Consider the following 25,382-nt stretch of genomic DNA (forward strand, 5'->3'; position numbering starts at 1 on the left):
GAGCTCAAATTTCTTTATATTCTGAGCTGAAAACTTGATATTCTAAGCATTTTTGGTACCAATGATTAAGATTTGTATCTAAAAGAGAATAGATGCGAGCGCGAAGCGCGAGCTGAAAATTTTGATATTTCGATCTGAAAAAATTACAGTTTACTGGACGTTTTTGATAAAGAACAAGCTATATATCCAAGAAAAGATGATTGCAAATTGAAGCAGTTCTTTTGAGGCTTAGAACTGAAAATGGGACATTTACATTCACCAATTTAATCATGAAAAGTATGGGTTTTTGCTACAGAAATGATGCGAGCGCGAAGCGCGAGCTGAAAATTTTTATATTCCAATCTGAAAAGCGGACATTTTGAGCACGATTTTAAATAAAGAACGAGTTGTGTATCTCAATCTCGCTTGCTGAACATTACAATCTTGTTTTTTTTTAATGCATATCCGGAATTATTGGGGGGGCAAAATGATATGTTTGCCCCCCCCAATATTTTCATTGGTGGGGCGATCGCTCCCCCTGCCCCCCCAGGATCGACGCCTCTGGGTGCAGACCACGTGATCAGTGAAAGTGGTCCTAATCAACGAACGTAGAAGGCGTCGGTCAACACCAGAACGTTGGTATATCAAAATCTGCGCTAGATACGTCACAGAATAGGGTGAGGAGAATATTTGCTGAAAGCACGTCGGGACAGTATGTGAACTATGCGAAAGCAATGCGGAAACATGACGTGAACGTGTCGGGACAATGCGTGAAATGATACGGCCAAGTCGTGCCATAAAAGTGTCCCGCACTGGCACGCATCGATGTGGGGCAATGCCTTGGGCACCACAATGCGCGCAATTGTTAACCAGGCATTAGTTTATTGCATGCAGCAGTTGCGACCATTCGTCGCTTCAAAGTCCAGTCATTGTATGAGAGTAAGACCCCGTGCACACAGAAATATGTTTTATTTAAATGGAGTGTTACCTTCGCTGAACGCTAGCTCGATCGCATGTTGATCCTCCATAGACTTTCGCGGTAGGCGCGGAACGCGATTATAGTGCAAAACACCAAAAATCCCTGTTTAGGGTGTGCAAATCTTGGACATCTGCAAAAAATCCGCGTTTAGAGTGTCCTAGTTGCCTGTCCTTGAGTCCGCGTTTAGGGTGCCTTTTCAAGGACGATTTTCACGGATGCTGTCCACTCTTCAATGGCAGTGATCATACGTAACAATGTAAACATTGGTCCTTGAGTTACGGACTTTTACTATGGTTACAATCGGTATATGTCGCAGCATCGCATTAGAGAGTTTTTGCTCCGGGACTCACGACGAATTCAAGAACATAGCAAATGTATTAAAAATTACCGTCACGTGACAGCTGGGAGGTCTTTATCGAAAACTGGTGAACCCAAAAAGTAGTTCGTCCGAGCTGACGGAAAATTGCAAATTATGTCGTTTGTCCCAAAACAGCTTTTTTTTATCTGTCGTGCGTGGAGCCAGAATTATGCCATTATGTGTCGCTGCGGTTGTTAGCATCGCTGCGACGAAGGATGCTGAAGTGATGACGTCACAAAAATACTCGGGCTCAAACCCCGGCTGGTCTCCAAAACATGATTTCGAGAAAATCGCGTTCAAAGTTTGAATGTTTTTCAGACCCTCATAACTTCACGCTTGAAAGAAACCAGATCAATTATTAATACCAATTTAAGGCATACATTCTATTCTTTTATGATATATAAAATTTTATCCGCAATTCGCATTCATTCTCTAAATATTTGAAATGAAGCGCATGTACACATTTCAGAAGCTGCTAATTTTTACCCAAATTAGGGGGTTTGAGTCACTTCGTGAAATCACGTGCACCATGCACACTGTTTTTAGCGGCACAAACCACGGTTTGAGCCAGTTCGTAAAATCATTCATGCCACGTGCCTGATTTTAGTACACAAAAAATAGTTTGAGCCAGTTCGTAAAATCAGTTCGCAAGAAATTTAAGCATGCTCTCATTCTTTAAATGATACGAATTTTTATCTGAAATTTGGTAAATCATTAAAGTGAAAAACTTTTTTTTTTCGAAAATTTGACCGAAAGTTAGGTTTGAGCCGGTTTGTAAAATCACTGACAAAATAAAGTATTTTTTTGCATTTCAGCATAATATATGATACAATATTTCGGTCGAACATGATGAAAAACCTCCACAGTCCAATTGGGGGGAGGGTGCAAGATGTGACATCATGAATGCATTATTAGCCCCCTTGAAATCAATGTATTATTTGCGTTGGTATGAACCAGGCGTATCCTGCATTTATAATCCAGTAAACATAGTGATATCAGAATGTAAAAGCATACTTTTCATAACCCTAGTAGTTTAATAATAATAATAATAATAATAATCGGCTTTATAGCGCTTAATACATCGGAACGACGTGTCTAAGCGCTTTACAGATATATTATTACCCCGGTCATCGGATTCAATCAGTCAGTTCCGCACTAAATGTATGCACATCCTCCACTCCCTGGGGAATATTCCAGGCAGTCGCCAGTAAACGCACACAGTACTGGACAAGCTACAATGACTTTCACATCCTACCGGGTACCCATTTAGCACCTTGGTCGAGAGTGGCAAAGTGTGGATTAACGCCTTGCCAAATAAATGACGCCAGACCGCAGTGGGATTCGAACACGCGACCCTCTGTTTACAAGGCGAGAGTCAGAACCACTACACCACGCCTCCTCCACCTAATTTGGAAATACACCCGATGTTTCTTTTTAAAGGGGAACTCCATGCTCAAAATAATCATATCTACAATATAGCTAGAGTAAAACAATAACAAAGTAATTGAATTTTTAAGATAAAAAATAATATTTTGTGAAAACAGTTATATACACGTTGTCATGAATATTAGGTGGGCTGATGACTCATGACCCTTTTACTCTAAAATATATCATTGTGCGCAATCAATTTTTTTTCATACTTTCCTACGAAGGTCTATGATGATGTCTCATAATTATAATTTTATATCAAATCAGTAGTCATTCCATTTTTTCATTCTTGTTGGACAAAATTTAAATGAATATAATTTCATATAATAAAATAAATCAGCTTGCTCATCGCATATTAATGAAGACATGCATCTGTTTCGCCAAAATAACGCAAAACTTTAAAATGTCATAACTTTGTTAATCCTTGTCCGATTTTGATGAAATGTTCAGTGTTTTCTCTGATTACGTTTCATCTAATAAAAAAACCCCACTATATTCAGGATTTATTTACCGTTTTTGGTCATCAAACGGAACTTGTAAAGTTCTGTATCCTTCTTTTAAGTGTTGATACTGGATTGGTGTATAGTCCTTCAAGCGTACTTTGTTCTCCTGTACAGAATATAGGTACAAACCGATTACCAAGACTGCAATTTCGCATAAATTATAATCATTTCACGCCACTAGTGCTTGCGTACAGATGGGAGAGGTTTTTTTTTTGGCTCCTTCGAAAATGTTTGGTTCATTACGCTACGGTATTTTTTAAAATAAAAATAAATTAAAACTTTTATTGCGGCTTGATGTGTTATTCATTCACTAACAAATAATATTGAATAGCAAGAAATTATGACCACATAGAATTTAATTGAATAAAGAAATCAGTATAAATGAACTAGGCCTAACTACATTGTTAAACAAACATATACATGTATGTGAATGTGAACGTAATAAAAAGCTATGTAATTCTGTAGTAATCATGTGAAAGAAAATTTTATCATAACTATTGCGATGGGCTAATGCATTATAAAAACTGCCGTCGCGTACTTTGGCTTGTGAGAATGAAAGGCCGTGTACAAGGTGTATAAGTTGCGCGTAAGTTTCTTGTAGAATTTTATGGGGAGCCGTAAGGGCCAAAATTAAACCACTGGTTTAGAGGAATGTAAGGTAGTTAATAGCCGGTCATTTTTTTTCAAAAAACCACCAAATCTTCCAATAAATTACACAAGAGTTAGTGATAAAGATCACCAAATGTGCAATGTACCAAAATGTGCCGAAACAGGACCGCGGGTAAAGCATGTAGATCTCATCCCAACTTTTACGCACCAATTGCACTGCACATGGCTTTATAGGAAGACAGCATTAGAATACACGACCATACACACGTATACCACGGGTGTCGCTATGGGGGGTGCCTCATTAAGTAGTGAGGAAAAATAACAGAGAAGAAAACGATGAAAGAAAAGAAGAGAAGGGAAGAAAGAAAAAAGAGACAAGGCCTTATCAAGAAGTCAAATGCATCGTGTTACTCTATTTAATTCCTATATTCAATTGAAAAATAAATCAGATATTACTTTCATTTTTATCTCATTTTGAATAGATTATTGATTTAAATGTATTTATGTTTTTAATGCCAGGACCATGATATAAAACAGTTTTTTATCTCATCTCGTAATCCCGATTAAATATATTTGAATAAATAAATATATAAATAAAACAAACAATTTTTGTGTAAGTTCTTATAGAAAAATAACATAGAACAAAAGTGTCGCTACGGCGAACACATAATACGCCTGTCTGTAACGCGAAAAATCGAGCTATTGGTCAAGCAAGACAAGTGGAAGATGGAGACTTCACATTTGATCTTCTGACCTCAAAACCAAAAGAATTGCTAGGATCGATGATAGTATCATACACACCAAATTATATGAGCCTAGGTTAAGTTAAACTAAAGTTATAATGTTAACAAGTACTTCAGAAGGGTAAGATGAAAACATGTGACTGTGATCGTGACCTTTGAACTTTTGACCTCAAAATCTAAAGGCTTCCCGGGATCTGTGCTTGTATCATACACACCAAATTATATGAGCCTAGGTTAAGTTAATCTGAAGTTGTCGCGTTTACAAGGACTGCAGAAGGGTAAGATGAAAATATGTCACTGTGACCTTGACCTTTGACCATTTGACCTCACAATCAAGAGGCGACGATCCTGGGGGGGGCAGGGGGGCGATCACCCACCCACTTAAGATGTTGGGGGGCAAACATATCGTTTTGCCCCCCCCCCCAATAATTCCGCATGTGCAAAGAATAAAATAGGATTGTAATGTTACACAGAAATCAGCAAGCGAGATTGAGATACACAACTCGTTCTTTATCTAAAATCGTGCTCAAAATGTCCGCTTTTCAGATTGGGCGCTCGCATCATTTCTGTAGCAAAAACCCATACTTTTCATGATTAAATAGGTGAATAGAATGTCCCGTTTTCAGTTCTAGACCTCAAAAGAACTCCAACTTCGATTGGCATTAATCTTTTGTTGGATATATATCTTGTTCTTTATTAAAAACGTCCATTAAACTCAATTTTTTCAGAACGAAATATCAAAATTTTCAGCTCGCACTTCGCGCTCGCATCTATTGTTTTTTAGATACCCATCTTAATCATTAGTACCAAAAATGCTTAGAATATCAAGCTTTCAGGTCAGAATATAAAGAAATTTCAGCTCGCGCTTCGCGCTCGCATTAATTTGTTGGTGAGATATGTGTCTCTATCTCATGAGTCATATATTATATAGGCATATGTGTGTGTGAGTTTGTTTGTTTGTTTTGTGTGTCTTTGGGAAGTTGATTCATGATTTTGCCCCCCCCCCCAATCTGAAAAATGGATCGACGCCCCTGCATGCTAGTATCATACACACCAAATTATATGAGCCTAAGTTAAGTTAAACTGAACTTATCGCGTTTACAAGGAAAAGTTAACGGACGGACGGACGGACAGACAGACAGACGGATGGACGGACACCGAGCGTGAAACCATAATACGTCCCGTCAAGACGGGCGTATAAAAATTGGCCAGGTGGCTAGCTTATACTCCAGTTACCCGGCCGTTTAATTTCGGCCCTAGCGGCTGCTCATATAAATTTATCCGAAGGTACGCGCAACTTACACGGCCTTTTTATACTAATTGTCCAGTTTCAAATAATTGTTTGTTTTACTTGAACTTAAAGTGCTATTAACCTGTGTAATCTATATTGAAGTTAATAATAACAAAATTGTGTAATAAACTTACATAGTCTAAATATGACTCAATACAATCTTCCAGTTTCTTCCTTATCGCTTCATTTGGATGGTCGATGTAAAGATGGTCATATCCTAAGACAGCAAGACATCCGTTAGGTTTAAGGACGCGATCAACCTCCTTGGGAAACATTGACCAGTCAAAGTAATGGCTCGCAGTGGCCGATGTAATAAGATCCAATGAAGAGTCGGCAACAGGTAAATCTTCTGCTTTGCCAACACTTAAAAAGAAATATGAAATTTTTTGCCTTTGTCATTTGATGAGACTATTTTGTATATACTTTGCCAGTCTCCAACCAAGCTTTTCAAAGAGTGTATACAAGGTGATAAACCATGCCTAAATGCCTAACAAGATATTTCTGTTTCATTAATAAATGTTTGAAAAATGAAAATTACCGTGTTGATAACTATCAGCAGGCAAACGTGATTATGATTAAAGTTACCTAAAATACTGGTGTAAATTTGCAAAAAATAAAGACAGCATTAACCATCGAACTCCGACAAAATAATAAACGCCCGAAATGTAAAATTACCTGAAAGACACATTCTGGGGGTTTTGAGCTGTCTTTGTAACACCGATCTGCGCAGGACTAATGTCAACTCCCAATACATCATTGAAGTAAGGTGACAAGGACCGTGTTAATTGACCAGACCCACAGCCGATATCAAGGGCAGTCTCAAATGGCTTCTTTCTCTGTGAAAATAACGAAAGTAACACTCTTGTTTTTCAAAATTAAAATGTTATGTATCATTAGAGCCAGAGGTAATAATCGTGAAAATGGTCGGTAGTACAGTTGTGCTCAAAAGTTAGTGAACCCCACCACGAAATACACTTTTTTATGCTGAGTTTTGAATGTAGACAAGGTGAATTATCGGATGGTCTAATACCACTTGGTCTACTTATCAGTTCGTCCAACTTCACATAGTCTGAAACCATTCCGTATACAACCATTTCGTCTAATATCCAATTCGTCTATAATTCCCACGTTAGTCTAATATCCAATTGTGAGCAGTGAGCAGTTGGGCTAAAACCATTTAGTCTAATTACCAGGTAGTCTAACATAATTTGGTCTAATTTCCACTTCGGCTAATTTCCACTTAGTCTAATTGTCATATGGTCTAATTGTCATATGGTCTAATGGCCATTTGGCCTAATTTCCACTTGGTCTAATTTCCATTTAGTCTAATTTCCATTTAGTCTAATATATACTTGGTCTAATATCCAATTGGTCTAATGCCCACTTGGTCTATTAGTCAAACTCGGGTCTATTGACCAGTTGGGCTAATCGTCAATTGGTCTAATTTTCATGTCGTCTAATTGTCATATTTTTTGTTTTGTAGTGATCTTTATTATTCATTCAAATAAATTTCATACATACATAATCAAGAAAATATAGAACAAAATGATAATTGCAGCAGTGCAATACACAAATTAAATAACAGTGTAATAAACATAGCAGGCAAATTGTATCAGAAAAGAGACATAATCCGAACTCATGCAAAAATAACATTTCAACAACTTATGTATGCAGCTATAAAGCAAATGATAAAACAAAGACGTAACAACTACGCAAATTTAAAGAATGAAAGTATATGAGCATTCTCCCGTCCCATGAGCCCCCCCTATCAGACCCCAAAGCTGAACAAACTAACACACCAACAACAACAAACGGGAGAAATAGACAGCAAAAAAAACACCATACACATAACGGAGAGAGAGAAAGAAAAAAAAAGCAAAGGACAGGAACAATTCAAAGGATTAAAAAAAAAAAAAAAAAAAAAAAAAAAAAACACGAACCAATAACAGACAGGACAGAGGTCAGTTTACAGCGACAGTGACCGATCGATTCCATGCACGGGCAGACGAGGGGCACCCCTCCCTTCCCCATCCTTTTTATTTTGGTTAATGTTTATAAAACCTTTAAATATTCCCATTTTTTATAGTGTCTCGTTAACGTATTACGCTCTAATGCAATTTTCTTTTCTTCTTCTTTGCTAATAAGTAACTTTTCCTTTATCTCTTCAGGAGTTGGTGGTTTACCCTTCCCTCTCCCTTGATATATTAAATATTTGATCAGCAAAATGATATGATTAAGTAATTGTATGTTTTCGGTTGTTTCCTCGAGACCAATATGGATTTCCATCCAGCTTAGTTTTTTGAGAATTGGAAGGCCAAACAAATTACTACTCCGTTCCCACAAATCTCCTACTTTTTCACATTCAAAAAATAAATGCTTATATGTTTCTTCGTATTTTCTACAGAAGGAACATTTATCACTTGCTATAAAATGAAACCTGTATAAGTGATGATTCAGAAAGATGATATTGTATAATATTTTAAATTGAAATTCTCTCAATTTGTTATCCAACGTACTAAATCTAGGACGATAAAATGTTTTCTCAATTTCTTTATTTGACAGATTATATAATAATGCTAAGTTATGAAAACTAACTGGTTGTTCAGCAATTTGTTTTATATACCCTCTATATAGATTTTTGGAAGTAACCGATTCGAATTGATTTTTTTTCTCATAAAAGACAAATTCAATATTCAAGCCGTCCACTGAAGTATTCCTTTTTAATCTGTCTTTCCATTCTCTGGGGGTATGTGCAAATATTTCTTGAATAACTGATACTTCCTCCTCGTCCAATCCCATACATCTGAAATAATTATCCGGCTTAAGTGCTCCCTTAACATCTGTAATGTGATGAAATTTAAAAATATTTTTGAGGAACAGATTTTCATAAAAAAACGTTTTTCCTTTCTTCAAAATACACTTATTATTAAAGAAAATTTCATTTCTTTTACTATTTGTATCTTTTTTAATAAAAATATTCATATCAGACCAAATACAAAACATTTCTCGGTAATGTTTTGGTAATTTAACATCGACCATATCAGGGGAAAAATTGCAGTAAAATATTAAAAGACCACCAAATGTTCTCAGGAGAAATTTAAAATATATTTTCCACTTTGCTCTCTGGTCACCAGTAACTAATCTTTTAATCCACATCACTCTTTGTACCATTATAAATAGTTTGAAATTGAGCATTTTTAGCCCAACTTGTCGGTAATCCAGATATAAAGTATTTCTTTTTATTTTGTCTTTCCCCCGCCATAAAAAGTCAAAACATGTATCATCAATTTCTTTGAAAACCCAGTCTGGAACTGAAGATAGGGAGCTCACATAAGTCAATTTGGAAAACGCATACGTTTTAAGCAAATGATTTTTTCCTATCAAAGTGAGATCTCGTTGTTTCCACCAATTTAATAACTTTTTGATTTTGCTCAAAATTTCTTTGAAATTCATTTCTTCAGCGACATCAGGATTGAGTGAAAAGTAAATACCCAGTATTTTCACAATATCAACTCTTTTACCGAATGGAAAGCTGTTCCCCGGTGGAACAGGAGGCCCTTGAGGCAAAATGAAAGTTTTATTTTTATTAATTTTCAGTCCAGATATTTTCTTGAACTTCTCAAGGATTATGTCTAATCTATCTATAGAGTCTAAATCTTGCACAAATATTGTCATATGGTCTAATGATCGTTTGGTCTAATTCACACTTGGTTTAATGTCCATTTTAGATCAAAGAAATTATTCATTATGATTTATTTGATCTAAAATTACCAAATATGGTCATGGATAAATAAATACAACATGCATCAGTTAATATATGTCGCCAGGATCCGGAGGGGTAGAGCTGGGGTAGGGCTGGTGGCGGGCGCAAAACCTGCACCGTGAAGGACTACTGATTACGAGATGGTCGCTCATAGTCACTCGTGAGTTATTCTACTAAAATATAATTCTTATAATTAGGCCCATATCGATTATAATTATCTATGATGCTGAAAATTATATCATACTCATAATCATTACATCGATTTTAAGTATTAGATCATGTCATTTCGCTTTGAATATTTCGATAATAGTCATTCATCTTATCGTCTCATTCTTCTTTTGTGTACTTCTTCGCCTCCTCCTCCTTAAATGGGTGGGGGGGGGGGGGGGGCAATGGGCCCGCGATCCCTAAGATTATACATGTTGTCTCCAACAAAATCAAAAGAAATTCCAGTTTAGTATGTGGTAGCAAGATAATTTTTTTATGTCATATGTTTCTTTTCAGCCTTTTCTATCTTTTCGTTTCCTCTCCCCTCTCTTTCGATTTCTCTTTCATTTACCCCCTCTCTTTTTTGTGTGTTCTTTCCTTCTTTTTTTTAAATCTCTCTCCAATTCCCTTTTTCCCTCTCTTTTCCCCTTCCTTTTCTTTCTCCTCTCCTTTCTTTTTTACTATTCCATTTTCTTTCTTTCTTTCTTTCATTCTTTCCTTCCTTCCTTCCTTCTTTCTTTCTTTCTTTCTTTCTTTCTTCCTTTTTTTGTCCTTTCTTTCTTTTCCTTTCTTTCTTTTTTTCTATTTTCTTAGAAATATAGAAATAAAGAAAGAAATGAAGGAAGGATGGAAGGAAGGAAAAAAGGAAAGAAATAAAGGAAAGAAGAAAAAGAAAGGAAAGTGGTTTATTACTCCACTTCGTTGAAGTGATATTTTTTGTATAACCTATACCCGTGATCTGATTAAAAATAAAGACCATCTTTAGTGTTTAAAATGGCTGAATCTCGATGGGTTCCGTCACGGAGCCCCAGACCCCACCCGCATTGACTGGCATACAGATTAAAGGGTTTGGGACCATGATCCAAAAAGTACTTCAACCAAGAACCAAAAAAGAGAGAAGAAAGAGAAGGAATGGAAGAGAGTGTCAGATGTAATGTCATTTTCTAAATATGATATCAAATCTATCACAAAATTAGATTTTCATGAAAGGAAGTGAACATTTTTGCTTGATCGCTACTCTCACTCGGCAGTTTTATTTATTAACATTTTCGACACGCACCACACTGTTCCATGCCGTGTCCCATCTTTCTCCTATCACGCTACTGCTACGTACACTAACACTCGCGCACAATCATGATTAAAAATGGCCATCTTTAAATATTAAAATGGCTGAATCTCAGCCAGGGACCCCATCCTCATAGTACTGTCATACAATATTGGAAGGGGTGGGGGCATGCCCTCTAAAATCTCTAAGTCCAAGAAAAAGGAGAAAAAATGTAATATATAATGTTATTTTCTGAATATCATGTAGAAATCTATCACTAAGTAAGACTGTAATGAAAATGTGAAAAACGTTTTCTCGCTTGCTTCGCTCACTTAACGATTTTTGATAAGAAACTTTTGCCACACGCACCATGCTGTGCCCGCTCATTTTTGTTTTACTCATCGTGCTACTCCTGCATAAAGCTTCGTGCTAATGATGGCGTACAATCATTAAAAAAAATCCTGTTCACATCATATGACAATATATTTTGGGCTCTTGTCCATCCCCCCCCCCGGCTACCAACCCCTGTTATGCCCCCGGAAAATTGTCACATTAAGCATAGTCATGAGGACTTGTTTTGATATCAAGCCCGAGTTTGTGAGGCAGAATTCACATTTGATCAGTTCCCAGTTTACCAAAATTTAGAAAAAAGTCGAATCTGTGCCCTTTTTTCATATGAATTTACTTGCGACTGTTGACACCCAAGAACAACTGAAAGAAAAGTAGTTTCCCTGAAATAAGGCAAAATTCATTCCATTTATTCGTATCAAGGCTGAATATCAGACAAAAAAAAACCTCATTACATTTTTGATATGCACATTGTCACAGTATTGGCCGGCATGAATGCTCTTGACTTTGAAATTCCTCTTCGCTGGAACGCAATGTGCGTGAAAAAAAATACTACCCTATATCAGTTAGGTACCTTTAGCCAAAATTGACTGTACTCACATATTCAGCAAGGTAGTTTACGATTATTTCAGCAACCTCCGTGGAATAATGTGGTCGATATTGTAGATAGTTGATAGCAACATCTTTGTCTTCAAAGAAACGACTCATACTGGACATGATACTACGACAATAAGGATAACACAACGATCACAATAAATACATTTGGGCCTACCATTTATTAAAGAATATTGTCTTTCACAACACGGCGCCGAAAGTGACGAGAATAATATTTTTTGCAATGAACTATAGCTAGCTAGTGTCACAAGGTATCAAAGAATATACAATATGAATAGAACTTGACCTCTGGAATGCCAGAGGCAGAAATAGTTAACTGAATAATTGTGGCAATACGTCTTCTGATCCACTTCCAGTGGTCATAAACATATATGATCAGAGTTGTTTTATACAGTGCGTCCCACAAAATACAAACGAAACCGATCATTTGGCGGGCTGTATATGGGTATCAAAACGAAAATTACATTTTTTTACGTTCAGAAGCTGCACTTTAATTTAATACCTCAATTACAGAAAATGGTCAAGGAATAACAAAGTTCTGTTTGTTTGAAATAAGGCTTGAATTTAAACAGTTTCATAAAATGAAGAGGTTTTACTCCGTTTTGTTGACGATCAGCCATGCATAAAGTCTTTTGTTTACTACCGTGCTGGGAAATTGGTGAAATGACGTTTGTTTAAGGAAATTATGGCAATACAAACATTATTTCGAAGGAACAGAACTTTGTTATTTCGTTACCATTCTCTCTCATTGAGGCATCAAAATAAAGAGCAGATATTGAACTTTTTTAGCATGTGATTTTGCTTTTTGAAATTCAGATACCACCCCCCCCCCCCGCCAAATGGCTTTTTGGTATCATTTCTTGAAATTAGTTTTACTCATTTCATGCGAGAATGAGAATGTTCTATGTTGGACGACATTAGCTTTACAATGATAGGTCATTTTTGTCTATTGCATTCATGATTAAGTTATGATAAATCATCGCTTAATCTCGGTTTGTATTTTGTGGGACGCACTGTATAAAACAACTCTGATCATATATGTTTATGACCACTGGAAGTGGATCAGAAGACGTATTGCCACAATTATTCAATTAACTATTTCTGCCTCTGGCATTCCAGAGGTCAAGTTCTATTCATATTGTATATTCTTTGATACTTGAATCGTACATTTTCTTTGTGTAATTTTCATTTTTTTCTAAATAAATAATAATTATAATAACCATGACCGATTGCTTTTAAGTTCTGATATTCCAAAGAAACTATTCAACATGCGAACAAAAGTATATGCGTATATATAGCGGGGTCATATTCTGGCGACAACCTGTTTAGGGGCCAAAATGTGTAAATAAAGCCCGCAAAAAACTTGTGTAGGGGGTTATTTTGCACACAGGGGAAAACTCATTTAAGGGGTGTTTGGAAATAATTTGGCCACGCGTGTGTACAGCAATACATTTGACTGGCCCCCTGGAGGTCGTTATATGAAGCAGTTAGAAAAAAGTACTTTTTTGTATCCAACTGGCCATATTTTACCTAGAGCTGTCATTTTTACCTCTCCCATTATAACCCCTGTCATTTTACCTCTGCCATTATTACCTCTGCCATTTTTACATCTGCCATTTTACATCTGCCATTATTACCTCTGCCATTTTTACATCTGCCATTTTAACCTCTGCCATTTTTACCTCTGCCATTTTTACCTCTGCCATTTTTACCTCTGCCATTATTACCTCTGCCATTTTTACTTCTGCCATTTTTACCTCTGCCATTTTTACCTCTGCCATTATTACCTCTGCCATTTTACCTCTGCCATTTTTACCTCTGCCATTTTTACCTCTGCCATTTTTACCTCTGCCATTATTACCTCTGCCATTTTTACTTCTGCCATTTTTACCTCTGCAATTTTCACCTCTGCCATTTTTACCTGGCACCGAAAAATCAGGGCCTCCCCTATTATGGATCATGAAAATGTTGTAGATATTATTTGGAACCATCAATGATACATTCTTCCATTGACCCGCAATATTTTCAATCTTCTCGTGCTTTACCAATAACCGTTTCAGGCAGTGTTTGTACTTGACTATTTATTTAGCAAAATTATTGAAAATTGAAAATGCCATTGTTTCCCCCCAAAAAAACTATATCTGACTACACTTTTGGTAAAAACCCATAATTTTCATAAAATTTAGGTATCATAGTAAAATATTACACTACTTATGACTCATTGAAAGCATGTTGAAATTTATGATATTTTTGAAGTTCTAGTGTGGAATCGCCCTACAGCATATCACAGACACATGTGAACAATAGGATCCTGTAGCTTCTATTTTTTTTAATTCGAATCCATAATAACCATTGCCGTTAATACCTATAATTCCCGTTATTAAGATCATTGCGTCACGATTGGAACGTTGGTCTCATTAAATCGTGGAGTAGTATCGTAGTGATCGTTTCATATCGTATCAGATCAGGACCCCGTCTTATAAAGAGTTACGATTGATCTAATCAATCGTAACTCTTTGGAAATCCATCAGTGTCATAATTTTTTCTACAGGAAATGTGCACCGAACTTTCAAGAAATCATTGAACATATGGATATACATTCATATCTAGAAAAAAAATTGAGCAAACATGCATCGTATATGTTGACTTTGCTGGCTTTCTATAATTGCAATTGATCGGATCAATCGCAACTCTTTGTAAGACGGGCTCCAGTAGTGAATGGATTGTTTAAAAATCGCGATCTGTTGCGAAAAGCCGATCGTGGGCTTCGTAAAAGATCTCGCGACAGTGAGAACGGGGCATAAGATTTATTTATTTATTTATTCAGTTTTATTTAAAAACAGGGTAGTCCTTTCAGAGCCCAAAGGCCTGCTTTACAAAAGAGCCCTGTAGACATAGAAAGATTTACAAAATAAATGAAATACAATTAATATAAAGTAAAATACAACACACAATCAAAATTACATGACATATCAATGATATCACATTAAATGAATCAAAACAAAAATTAAAAACCTAGATTAAAATCAAGACAGTTTAAAAGACGAACAAAATCATAGAAATAAAGGAAATTACTTTAAAAACGTGTGACTAAAATTAAACTAAGTAAAATTTATAAATAAGTTATAAAATTGACAATTTCAAAGACTTTGAAAATTATTGATATAAAATGGCATAAAGCAGGTAGCATACAAGGACAAATAATATAACAAAAGGTAAAATGAATCAAACAAAAAATACATAAAGTATCACAAATACATAAAACCAAAAAGGAAAAAAAACGTCTCGATAACATCAAAACAAAAACAAAATAAATTAACATCATGGCAAAAGACATTGTAAATAGGACCAGTGCATGCGTTAAAACAATAAAGAGAGTGGCCTGATTTGATTTTTAAACATTTGGAGTGAAGTTGCCGTACGTATATGAGTCGGTAGATTATTATAGATATTTGGAGCGATGTAAGAAAAAGATCGCTTTTTAAATTCTGTCCTAGGTTTCGGAATAAATAGAGGACTTAGGGTAGAATGACGAGTAACATAAAAGAGTGGTCGTTTACAGGCAAAAGATTCTAAATAGTGTGGGGCTAGATTATTGAGTATTTTGAATACGAAAATAGAGTAGTGGTAGTTGATGCGAGTTTCGATACTTTGCCATTGAAGATTGTTTAAAAGGAAATCCTTTGTGGTACGATAGTCTGCATTGAGGACTAATCTAGCATATCTGTTTTGCGTCCTCTGTAATTTGAGCAAATCTTTCTCTTTACACTTACCCCAAACAATCGAACAATAATCTATATGTGGGAGAACAAGAGCATGGCAAAGGTGCTTGAGAATGCGTCGATTCAAGTAACATTTAATCCTTCTAATGCATGAAATAGCCCGGTTGGTTTTATTAGTTAGATTAAAGATGTGCGGTGTCCAACTTAGACTTTGGTCAAGGGTTACCCCTAAATATTTGATATCAGAAACATTCTCAAGGTATTCTCTTCCGTGAAAGATATTCATACTTAGATTCTTAGTTTTATGTTTCGTCCCAAAAACCATCACTTTGGTTTTCTTTGCATTGATTTCCATATTATTTATATCAAACCATTTGCACAGTAAATCATAATGTTTTTGTAATTTTTTCTGAGTGCTTTTTGAATTATTTCCTTTACAAAACAGAGCCGTGTCGTCAGCGTAAAGTGCAATCTTGATTTGATTACTAAATTTCAAGTTACAAATATCATTTAGAAATAAACAAAACATCAGGGGGCCCAAAATTGACCCTTGCGGCACACCTGAATAGATCTGTAAAAAATCACTCTGGACGCCTTGAAACGAGACACATTGCTGTCTATCTGTTAGGTATGATGAGAACCAGTCTAATTCGACCGATGTTATACCATAATATGGCATTTTTCATAACAATATTTCGTGAGATATTACGTCGAAGGCTTTTTTCAGATCAAGGAATATCGCACCTGTTATTAAGCCACAATCAATATTATTTAACAGGTAGTCAGTTATTTCAATTTAACAAGTTGCGGTTGAGTGCTTGGGGCGAAAACCCGATTGGCGCTGTGACAGCAGTTTGTATTCTTGTAAATAATCGTAAAGTTGGGCATGCACTGCCTTTTCAAGTATTTTTGATAGACATGACAAAAGTGAGATCGGTCTATAATTGCCGATGTCACTTGACTCACCACTCTTCGGTACTGGGATAATCTTTGCTCTTTTGAAATCACTTGGGAAGCATCCTGAGCTTAAAGATTTGTTAAATATTATTGAAAGTGGTTCAGCTATAAGAGGGGCGGCGATTTTCAATAATCTTGGATGTAAATCATCCAGACCAACAGCTTTGTTTACATCGATTTTCTTAAGTTCCTTCATTACAAATTCCGGGTCTATATTTTTAAACCTAAATTTTGATACGACTTTTGATAATGTATTCATTGAATTAAAATTAAGATTGTCGGGAGGGTTATGTCTTTTACCAACATTAACAAAAATTCGTTGAATGACTTTGCGATTTCTTGCTTGTCAGATGTCGTGTGAGTCCCACTATTTATATTGGGGTTGACTGAAACCTTTTTCTTGGGCAACAAATTTTTCAGGATTTTCCAAGAATGTTGTAATTTGTTTTGACATTTTTGGATTTTGTTGCGATAAAATTCCCTTTTCAACTTCTTGTTTAAAATATTCACTTTATTTCGGAAATACTTATATTTTCCCCAAAGGTCATTGATTTCCTGACCTGTTTTTATTGATTTCTTCAGTTTGTCAAACTTTCTTTTGTAATAATCACGGTCTCTCGATAGAGCCAGGTATTCAGTTGTAATCCAGGGAGACCCACCCAATTTCTTTCTTACTGTAATATGGGGGGCGTGTTTATCAGCTAATACCTTAAAAGCTTCATTGAATTTCCCCCAATTATAATCGACGTCCTCTTCTGACGACAATAGATCACTCCATCGAATATTAGCAAGGTCATCGACAAAGTCATCCTCGACAAAGTTTCTAAACGATCTAAATGTAAAGGTTTCAGGCTTAGCTTTTGGTCTATTGTAACCGAGGCCGAGGGTCAAATATATTAGGGAGTGGTCACTAAGTCCGCATGAGATTGTTCCAGCTCGCTTTACACTTGTTACCATTGAACTAGAAACACAAATAATATCGATTAAGGTACTGCTGCAAGGAGTTATTCTTGTAGGCTCTTGTATAAGCTGGGTTAATTGAAAGGTGGAACAGAGTTCATGCACCTTATCTGAAAGGCTATTTTTGGTTAACATGTTGGAGTTAAAATCACCTAGGACAATGACGTTATTTGTAAAAGAAAATACTTGATCCAAACTTGCTTCTAGGCTTTCAAAGAATGATAAAGAACAATCTGGTTTACGATATACGACACATAGGAAAAATGGAAGTCGATATCGAATTTTCAATTCGAACCACATTATTTCCAAATCGCCTTTTTCAAAATCACGTCTTCTAACATATTCTACATTATTTTTTATATAACATCCAACTCCACCACCGTATGAGGCGCCGAATGTACCAATATTATATAGAACAATTATTTGTTATATAATCATTATTTATCAAATAATAACTATTATTTATATATAATTTACATTTTATTTGTAAATAACTACTATTATATAAAATATCATTTCTAATTATTTATATATAATTCCAAGTAATACTTCATTATTTGTAAATAATAATAGTTCGACATTCCATTATTTATAAATAATGATTATTTGTTTTTCATTATTTATAAATAATGATTATTTGTTTTTCATTATTTATAAATAATGATTATTTGTTTTTCATTATTTACAAATAATGATTATTTGTTTTTCATTATTTATAAATAATGATTATTTGTTTTTCATTATTTATAAATAATGATTATTTGTTTTTCATTATTTATAAATAATGATTATTTGTTTTTCATTATTTATAAATAATGATTATTTGTTTTTCATTATTTATAATTAATGATTATTTGTTTTTCATTATTTACAAATAATGATTATTTGTTTTTCATTATTTATAAATAATGATTATTTGTTTTTCATTATTTATAAATAATGATTATTTGTTTTTCATTATTTATAAATAATGATTATTTGTTTTTCATTATTTATAAATAATTTGTTGAGTTTTCCATTATTTATAAATAATGATTATTTGTTAAATAATGAAAACGTCTACTTCATTATTTATAAATAATTTTTTCGAGTGCACCATTATTCTCATTATTTATAAATAATCATTATTTAATGTTCGAGTTTTCCATTATTTATAAATAAAGATTATTTGTTAAATAATGAAATATCTACTTCATTATTTATAAATAATAATTTTGTTTCAATATCCCATTATTTATAAATAATCATTATTTATAAACAATTTTTTACAGTTTGCCATTATATACAAATAATCATTATTTATATACAAATAACCATTATTTATTAAATAATGCCATTATTTATTAAATAATGTCATTATTTATTAAATAATGGAAACCTCGCTATAACATGCAAATGTGGGACCGCCCATGATATGAATATTCATGATGCGATTTCCTTTTTCGTGATTTTTCTTCACAAATTTTTGTCCATTTCCTCTTCATAATGACATTTCTTGAAGCAATTTTCTAGGGATATGGTCTGATTGTAATATTCTTCATTTTCTATATAACTTCGTCTTCGTAGAAATATCAAAAAGTGTAATTTTATACGATTTTTCCTACAGTTCACAATCCCCATAGGCGCGCGTGTATCGTAGGGACAACCGGTGAATCGACGGAGTGCTCTTCATCGAAATACTACGTTGGTTGGTCCCCGGAAGTGGCGGGCGGAATTTAGCCCGAATCCTCGATGGAAGTCGATCAAGTGCATATGAGCTGAGAGAGTGAATAATGAAAAATAATGAAAAACAAATAATAATTTTTTATAAATAATGAAAAACAAATAATCATTATTTATAAATAATGAAAAACAAATAATCATTATTTGTAAATAATGAAAAACAAATAATCATTATTTATAAATAATGAAAAACAAATAATCATTATTTATAAATAATGAAAAACAAATAATCATTATTTATAAATAATGAAAAACAAATAATCATTATTTATAAATAATGGAATGTCGAACTATTATTATTTACAAATAATGAAGTATTACTTGGAATTATATATAAATAATTAGAAATGATATTTTATATAATAGTAGTTATTTACAAATAAAATGTAAATTATATATAAATAATAGTTATTATTTAATAAATAATGATTATATAACAAATAATTGTTCTATATAATATTGGTACATTCGGCGCCTCATACCACCGTGGACATTACGATCTCTCCTTTCAAAAATGTAACCTGGAATGTCTAATATATTTGAGGTAAATGTATCGTCAACCCATGTCTCAGACATAGTGAATAAATCGACTGAATTGTTATTCATGAAATATACGATTTCTTCCTTTTTGTTTCGTAAACGTCTGACGTTTAGATGGGATATTGACAATCCTTTATCATAAATACAAAAATTATTATCTTCGTTATTAGACAAGTTGTCGTGTTCCGAAAATGAAACATCCACGGTATCTGGTTCGCAATCAACATAAAAAAGGGCAATTCTTGAAGGATACAAATAGGACAACTCCAATTTTCAAAAAGTTCTTTTCCATCATTGTATACAGATTGGGGTACATTGGCGCACGTAATGTGAACCCAATTTTTACAGTTTGTACAGAGAAGGGCCTTCTGGTTGCATTTTACTGGTTTCTTGCAACTTACACACGCATACTTAATTGTCATGAAACAAATAACATGAAAATAACTCTGCCAAAATGATAAATGCAATCACGATTAAAAGGGGTAAAAAGAAAATCCAAATGAAGATTTACGTGCATGGCATTTACCATAACAGGAAAACTACCATTATAATCAGTCTATATGACACGGGGCCCTGCTTATGTTTCTTTCGGCGGCAAATACACTGTATTAAAAAAAAACCTTATTGTTTGAAAACGGCTCCAATAGTATTTACAATCCAATGTGTTATGATAACGCAACGTTATGCTTAAAGGACAAGTCTACCCCAAGAAAAAGTTGATTTAAATAAAAAGAGAAAAATCAAACAAGCACAACAATGAAAATTTCATCAAAATCGGATGTGAAATAGGAAAGTTATGGCATTTTGAAGTTTAGCTTAATTTCACATAACAGTTATTTGCACATCCTGGTCGGTATGCAAGCGAGGGAACTGATGATGTCACCCACTCACTATATATATTTTTTTTAAATGAAATATTGTAACTTTCTTTTCATTGCCCTGTAAAACGTCCGATTTTTAATGAAATTTTCAGCATTATGCTCATTTGATTTTCTCTATTGATTCAAATCAACATGATTAAAAACCACAAATACAACCATCGTGGAATTGCCTATTTCTGGAACGCCCCCTATAACAGTGTGTAGTTTTAACACTAAACGATTCGTGCAGTAAAGGTAGGGAGCCACAGCCCCTATAATTTTTAAAGTTGTGAAAAAAGAGGTGAAAATTAAACAAAAACGGGAAGAATGGGGGAGACAAAAAGAGCATGAAAGTGAGTGAGGAGACGATTCATGAAATACTTTGACTTGTACACTCTTAAAAATGTTGGGCAACATACGGTCCACACAACAATTGGTTAAAACTTTATCCAATTCTGGGTAGTTTTACACCAATAATGTGTGCTTTGGGTGAAAACTACACAGTATTGGTGTAAAACTACCCAGAATTGGATAAAGTTTTAACCAATTGTTGTGTGGACCGTATGTTGCCCAACATTTTTAAGAGTGTACACACAATAAAAAACGTTGATAGCATCATGCAATGTAATGCCTATGAAAAAAAACTGTCCACCCCCCCCCCCACCCCCGATCCATTCCCTTTTTTTGGGGGGGGGCCAAATTTTTTGCGACACTTAATCATAATTATCTTGGCTAACGAGAATTGGAAACGAAAATCGAAAATTTTTCTACCCCCCCCCCGTTTTTTTTTACTGATGAAATCCTTGAAAACGCTACGGGACCAGTTTGCGGTTGACTCTAATTATTTTGTTCTTTTCTAGACAAGTGAGTGAGTTTTATACAAATTGCTCTACAAATGCTGTGACTAGTTCTGCTTCCTGCACGATCACGGTCCCACGTACTCTTCTCAGATGTCTGAGCGGATTAGAAATCAACTTCTCTGCTGTCTCCCGGGAAGAAAATGTCACCAACATCCTTACGTTTGAACGTTCTCAAGGTAAATCATTGCATAATTGCAAATGCTCCCGGTCATTTTTATTCAGCTTTTTTTTTTTTTTTGGGGGGGGGGGCGTCTCGCCTGCATAGCAGAGTGAGGCTACAGGCGCCGCTTTTCCGACGGCGGTGTCTACGGCGTCATTAAAATCTTAACCTAAGGTTAGGTTTTCGAAATGACATCATAACTTAGAAAGTATATGGACCTAGTTCACGAAACTTGGACATATTAAGCTAGGGTAATGAAGTATTACTAAAAATCTTGCCCGAGTTTCAGGTCACATGACCAAGGTCAAAGGTCATTTATGGTCAATGAATTTTGGCCATGTTGGGTAATTGTTGAATCGCCACCATAACTTTTGAAGGTTTATGGATATATTTCATGAAATGTGGACATATGGATTTTTTTTAAGTGCACAACTAGTTACGAATAATGCATATAGCATTTCCAGTTATTTGAAAGCAGGATAAAAGAGCAAGTGCCTTGCTCACGGGCATAGCACCAAGTATCACCGATCACCCTGCACAAGTCTAAGTCACATGATTAAGGTCATGTCATTTAGGGTCAATGAACGTAGTATATCTTTTTATATGAATGGTGTTTTTGTGAATACTTATTTTATAGTCGTTTTCAAAGTCAGCACTGCTGCTATTTTGAATTGCGTAATGCAGGCGAGACTGCCAGAGGCGCTCCACTTGTTTAAGAGATGGGGGTACTGTAAAATGAAAATTGTTATGTTAAGCAATGAGTGCGCCTAATGCCGCGGTTACATTTGCTACGATCATCGTGCGATGTAAAATTCTTTTGTTTTTTGGTGACATCGTGAGTTACAGGCTCCTAATTTAGCTTTCACATTTATTTACGACCATCGTTGTTGAGTTATGTATCGTAAAGGGCCGAATTCCACGCCGTATACAAGAGGCCAAAGGTATATAGATCGTATGACTCGTACGATGGTTGTACGATGACCGTGCGCTGATCGCCAGATGTCCGTACAATATATCATGTCCTTACGCTGCCACTACATGCTACATTCTAATACCCCCATCTCACTAGATGGCGATTCCACTGCGATCGTCAAAAATCGACAAAGCGTGGTATAACGTAGCTTGATCGTGCCTTGATCTTTTCAATCTTCTCCGTCGTACCTTGATCTTTTCTGAAGCGGCAAGGATCGCCACCATCTTTATGGTCGCCACAAAATTTTGAACATGTTCAAAACTTACGTAGCGAGATCGCGGAGGTGCTAAAGCGCATCACAATCGAGTCATGAGCGTATTACAAACGACATATTCGTAGCTGTAACGGAGCCCCAACGCATAAAGCGTAGTATAAGCGCATTAAAAGCGGCACCGATCGCCCGTGGTTTTCAGGCCCGTTTCCAAGACAATTCTGCTACGCTGCTTCCGTTTACAAGGCGACTGCCTTGCGCTCGACACGCTTCACACAGCTTCCACCACGACGCTTCCTTCTTTGGGTGACATGTGGCCCATGTGGCACACGTTCTCAGCCCGCTACAGGCGTTCGCGTTGCGCTTTTGCTGCGCCGCTGATGACTGGGCAGCGATTGCGCAACAACCGTCCGCGCTGCTATAAAACGCCGTGCCGATGGTGGCGGATTATCATATTTGCAACAGATTACGAGGCGATACCACGGCGTTTTCAAACATACCTCCCAGAAAAAGGACCAGAAAGGGAAAGCTGCCCAAGCTACCCCTCTTAGGCCGGCGGTCGAAGGGGAAGAACAAGGGGTTATGGTGGTGGTAGAGGAGGGATGAGGTAGAGGAGGAAGAGGAGGGGGTACAGGAGGAGGATGAAAATCTTACTGCTGAGCCAGCTGGAAAGAGAAAAAAGACGCTCACATGTCTTGATGACGAAATGGGTTACCTCTGCAGAAATAAATAAATTGATTATGTTTTGAAAATAAATTGAATTCTAACCACAGTAACAGAAGACAACATCAAATTTTGTTAATGATTCGATCACTAATGTATTGATTGGGAAAGGCAATCTTTAGGGAGATTCTGGCATTGTGCCCCCCTCCCCCTCCCTTTTTATGAGTGCTCTCACATCAGTAGACTACTTCTTGTCAGCAAATTTGAAAGGAATTTAACAAATATTTTTGAGTGACAAACTTTGTGGAAAAAAATAAACAGAATATCAAAGATTTGTATGCTCTTTTATGAAATTCTGGATGCATCCCTCATATTAATTATTAGGCTCAGCATCGACATCTTTTGAATGAAATTTTAAAAATATTGTATATTATGACTTAGGTGACAGCCAGGATCGGACCCTGTATCTTTTTGGCCTCCTCCTTCTCCTGTCCTCGCATTCAACTTTTAACTGATGTGTTTTTAGAATGCCAAGATGTATAAGTCCAACCAAATTCTGGACATCCATGTTGGTCGGAGGTTGGCAATCGACTGAAAAATGTGTCATGTGCCGCGATTAGTATGCCGATTGCTTGAAATCGTTTCAAGAGCCCATCATGAACGTAACATAATCGCTCCATTCGTAGCACCACCGTACCGAGGTCCTAATTAGCGTATGAGCCTCGTTGTACGATCGCTTTGATCGCAGAAGCAGCGCATCACATCTGCCTCGAATCGTCGCAAGAAAGTGGCATCGTCGTACTTTCAGCGTATTACCATCGCCTTCAGCGCAGGTCGGTCGCATAGAAGTTGCAGTGCAATCGTCTCGCAGGCTAAAAATATAATTCGAGGAAGATTCTGCTACGATTTGCGGGATTTACACAGATCGCCATGGTCGCCACGATCGCCTTCCTAGTGAGATGGGGGCCTAACATTGAGTGATTAAAAACGCGATCCATCGCTAAAGGCGATTGGTTACGTCTGAAAAGGGATTTATCGAAAAGACGTAATTGAGAGCTCAAACGACGGACCTTCGAATCGGTTATAACTTCCAAAATATTGTCGAGTTAAGGCGCCAAATGCGTAGATAAAATAATCATCGGTTCTTTCCTTATTGCGGTTATGTGTAGATTTCCAATATTTCTCTACTCTTCAAATGTTTTATTTTCAGTGCTGTCAATGCAACTACTAGTATGTCGAATTTACTGTGTTTTCCCCCTTTGTCTGCAGCGGTCCTGTCACCTCCGAGTGCGATCAGAGCAGTGGCGATCAGTACCCATGTAATAGATATTGGTTGGGCGCCACCTACGGACAGTGGTTGTTTTCGCACCAATTTCTGCGTTGAATTGCAGTATATTTCAGGACTAAAGGATAATTGGAGCAAAGATACAGTGAGTTAATTCTACGGTGGTCCTAAACCAACAACAAAAATCATGATTTAAATAAAAACACAAAACAAGCATTTTCATATATTTAGGCGATTTATGATAGAGGGCCTTTTTCTAGGTAAGTTCCTCTCCCGTTTTGTATAAGACATCATCGGATAGAGGACGTCTAATCAAATGAGAATCTCTGACATAGTATGAAAATATTTGATATTTTATTTCATTTCATGGTCGATAAATACCAGTAAGTCGAGCATTGTAATCGGTATTGCTTAAAACCTAGTCAGGGGCGGTGCCTCGGTGGGCGACTGCCCCCCTATGATTTTCCGAAATGTGAAAAAATACTGAAAAAATAGGAAAGTTTGGGAGAAAGAAGCAAGAAATGGGAATGATGTGGACTGTGCAACTCTTGGAAAACCTTGTAATTCAATTTAAAAAAATTATGACGTCACATTGAGGTCG

General features: G+C 35.8%; 2 protein-coding genes across 2 annotated transcripts in view; one reads left to right on the forward strand and one right to left on the reverse strand.

Annotated features, from left to right (window-relative positions):
- Positions 1–25,382, forward strand: part of LOC129272998 (protein sidekick-2-like) — a 59,039-nt gene that overhangs the window by 19,630 nt on the left and 14,027 nt on the right. Inside the window, exons 2-3 of the mRNA XM_064107585.1 lie at positions 21,490–21,665; positions 24,766–24,926. The gene's annotated coding sequence lies outside the window, so the exon portion shown is untranslated. The remainder of the gene's footprint in view (positions 1–21,489; positions 21,666–24,765; positions 24,927–25,382) is intronic.
- On the reverse strand, positions 3,252–12,015 carry LOC129272496 (putative methyltransferase DDB_G0268948). Its single transcript, XM_054909639.2, has 4 exons — positions 11,854–12,015; positions 6,566–6,726; positions 6,025–6,253; positions 3,252–3,353 (listed from the first exon to the last, which is right to left on the reverse strand). The coding sequence occupies exons 1-4, from the start codon at positions 11,968–11,970 to the stop codon at positions 3,252–3,254; spliced, it is 609 nt and encodes a 202-aa protein (XP_054765614.1). The 5' UTR covers positions 11,971–12,015.

This window comes from Lytechinus pictus, chromosome 12 (genome assembly GCF_037042905.1).
Source record: "Lytechinus pictus isolate F3 Inbred chromosome 12, Lp3.0, whole genome shotgun sequence".
NCBI classification, from domain to species: domain Eukaryota; kingdom Metazoa; phylum Echinodermata; class Echinoidea; order Temnopleuroida; family Toxopneustidae; genus Lytechinus; species Lytechinus pictus.

Excerpts from the sequence above, each read along its gene's own strand:
- LOC129272496 (XM_054909639.2), bottom strand. The coding sequence starts at position 11,970 with ATGTCCAGTATGAGTCGTTTCTTTGAAGACAAAGATGTTGCTATCAAC. Across the intron at positions 6,727-11,853 it reads TAAACTACCTTGCTGAATAT|AGAAAGAAGCCATTTGAGAC; the intron begins GTGAGTACAGTC and ends TTATTTTCACAG. Across the intron at positions 6,254-6,565 it reads CCCCAGAATGTGTCTTTCAG|TGTTGGCAAAGCAGAAGATT; the intron begins GTAATTTTACAT and ends TTTCTTTTTAAG.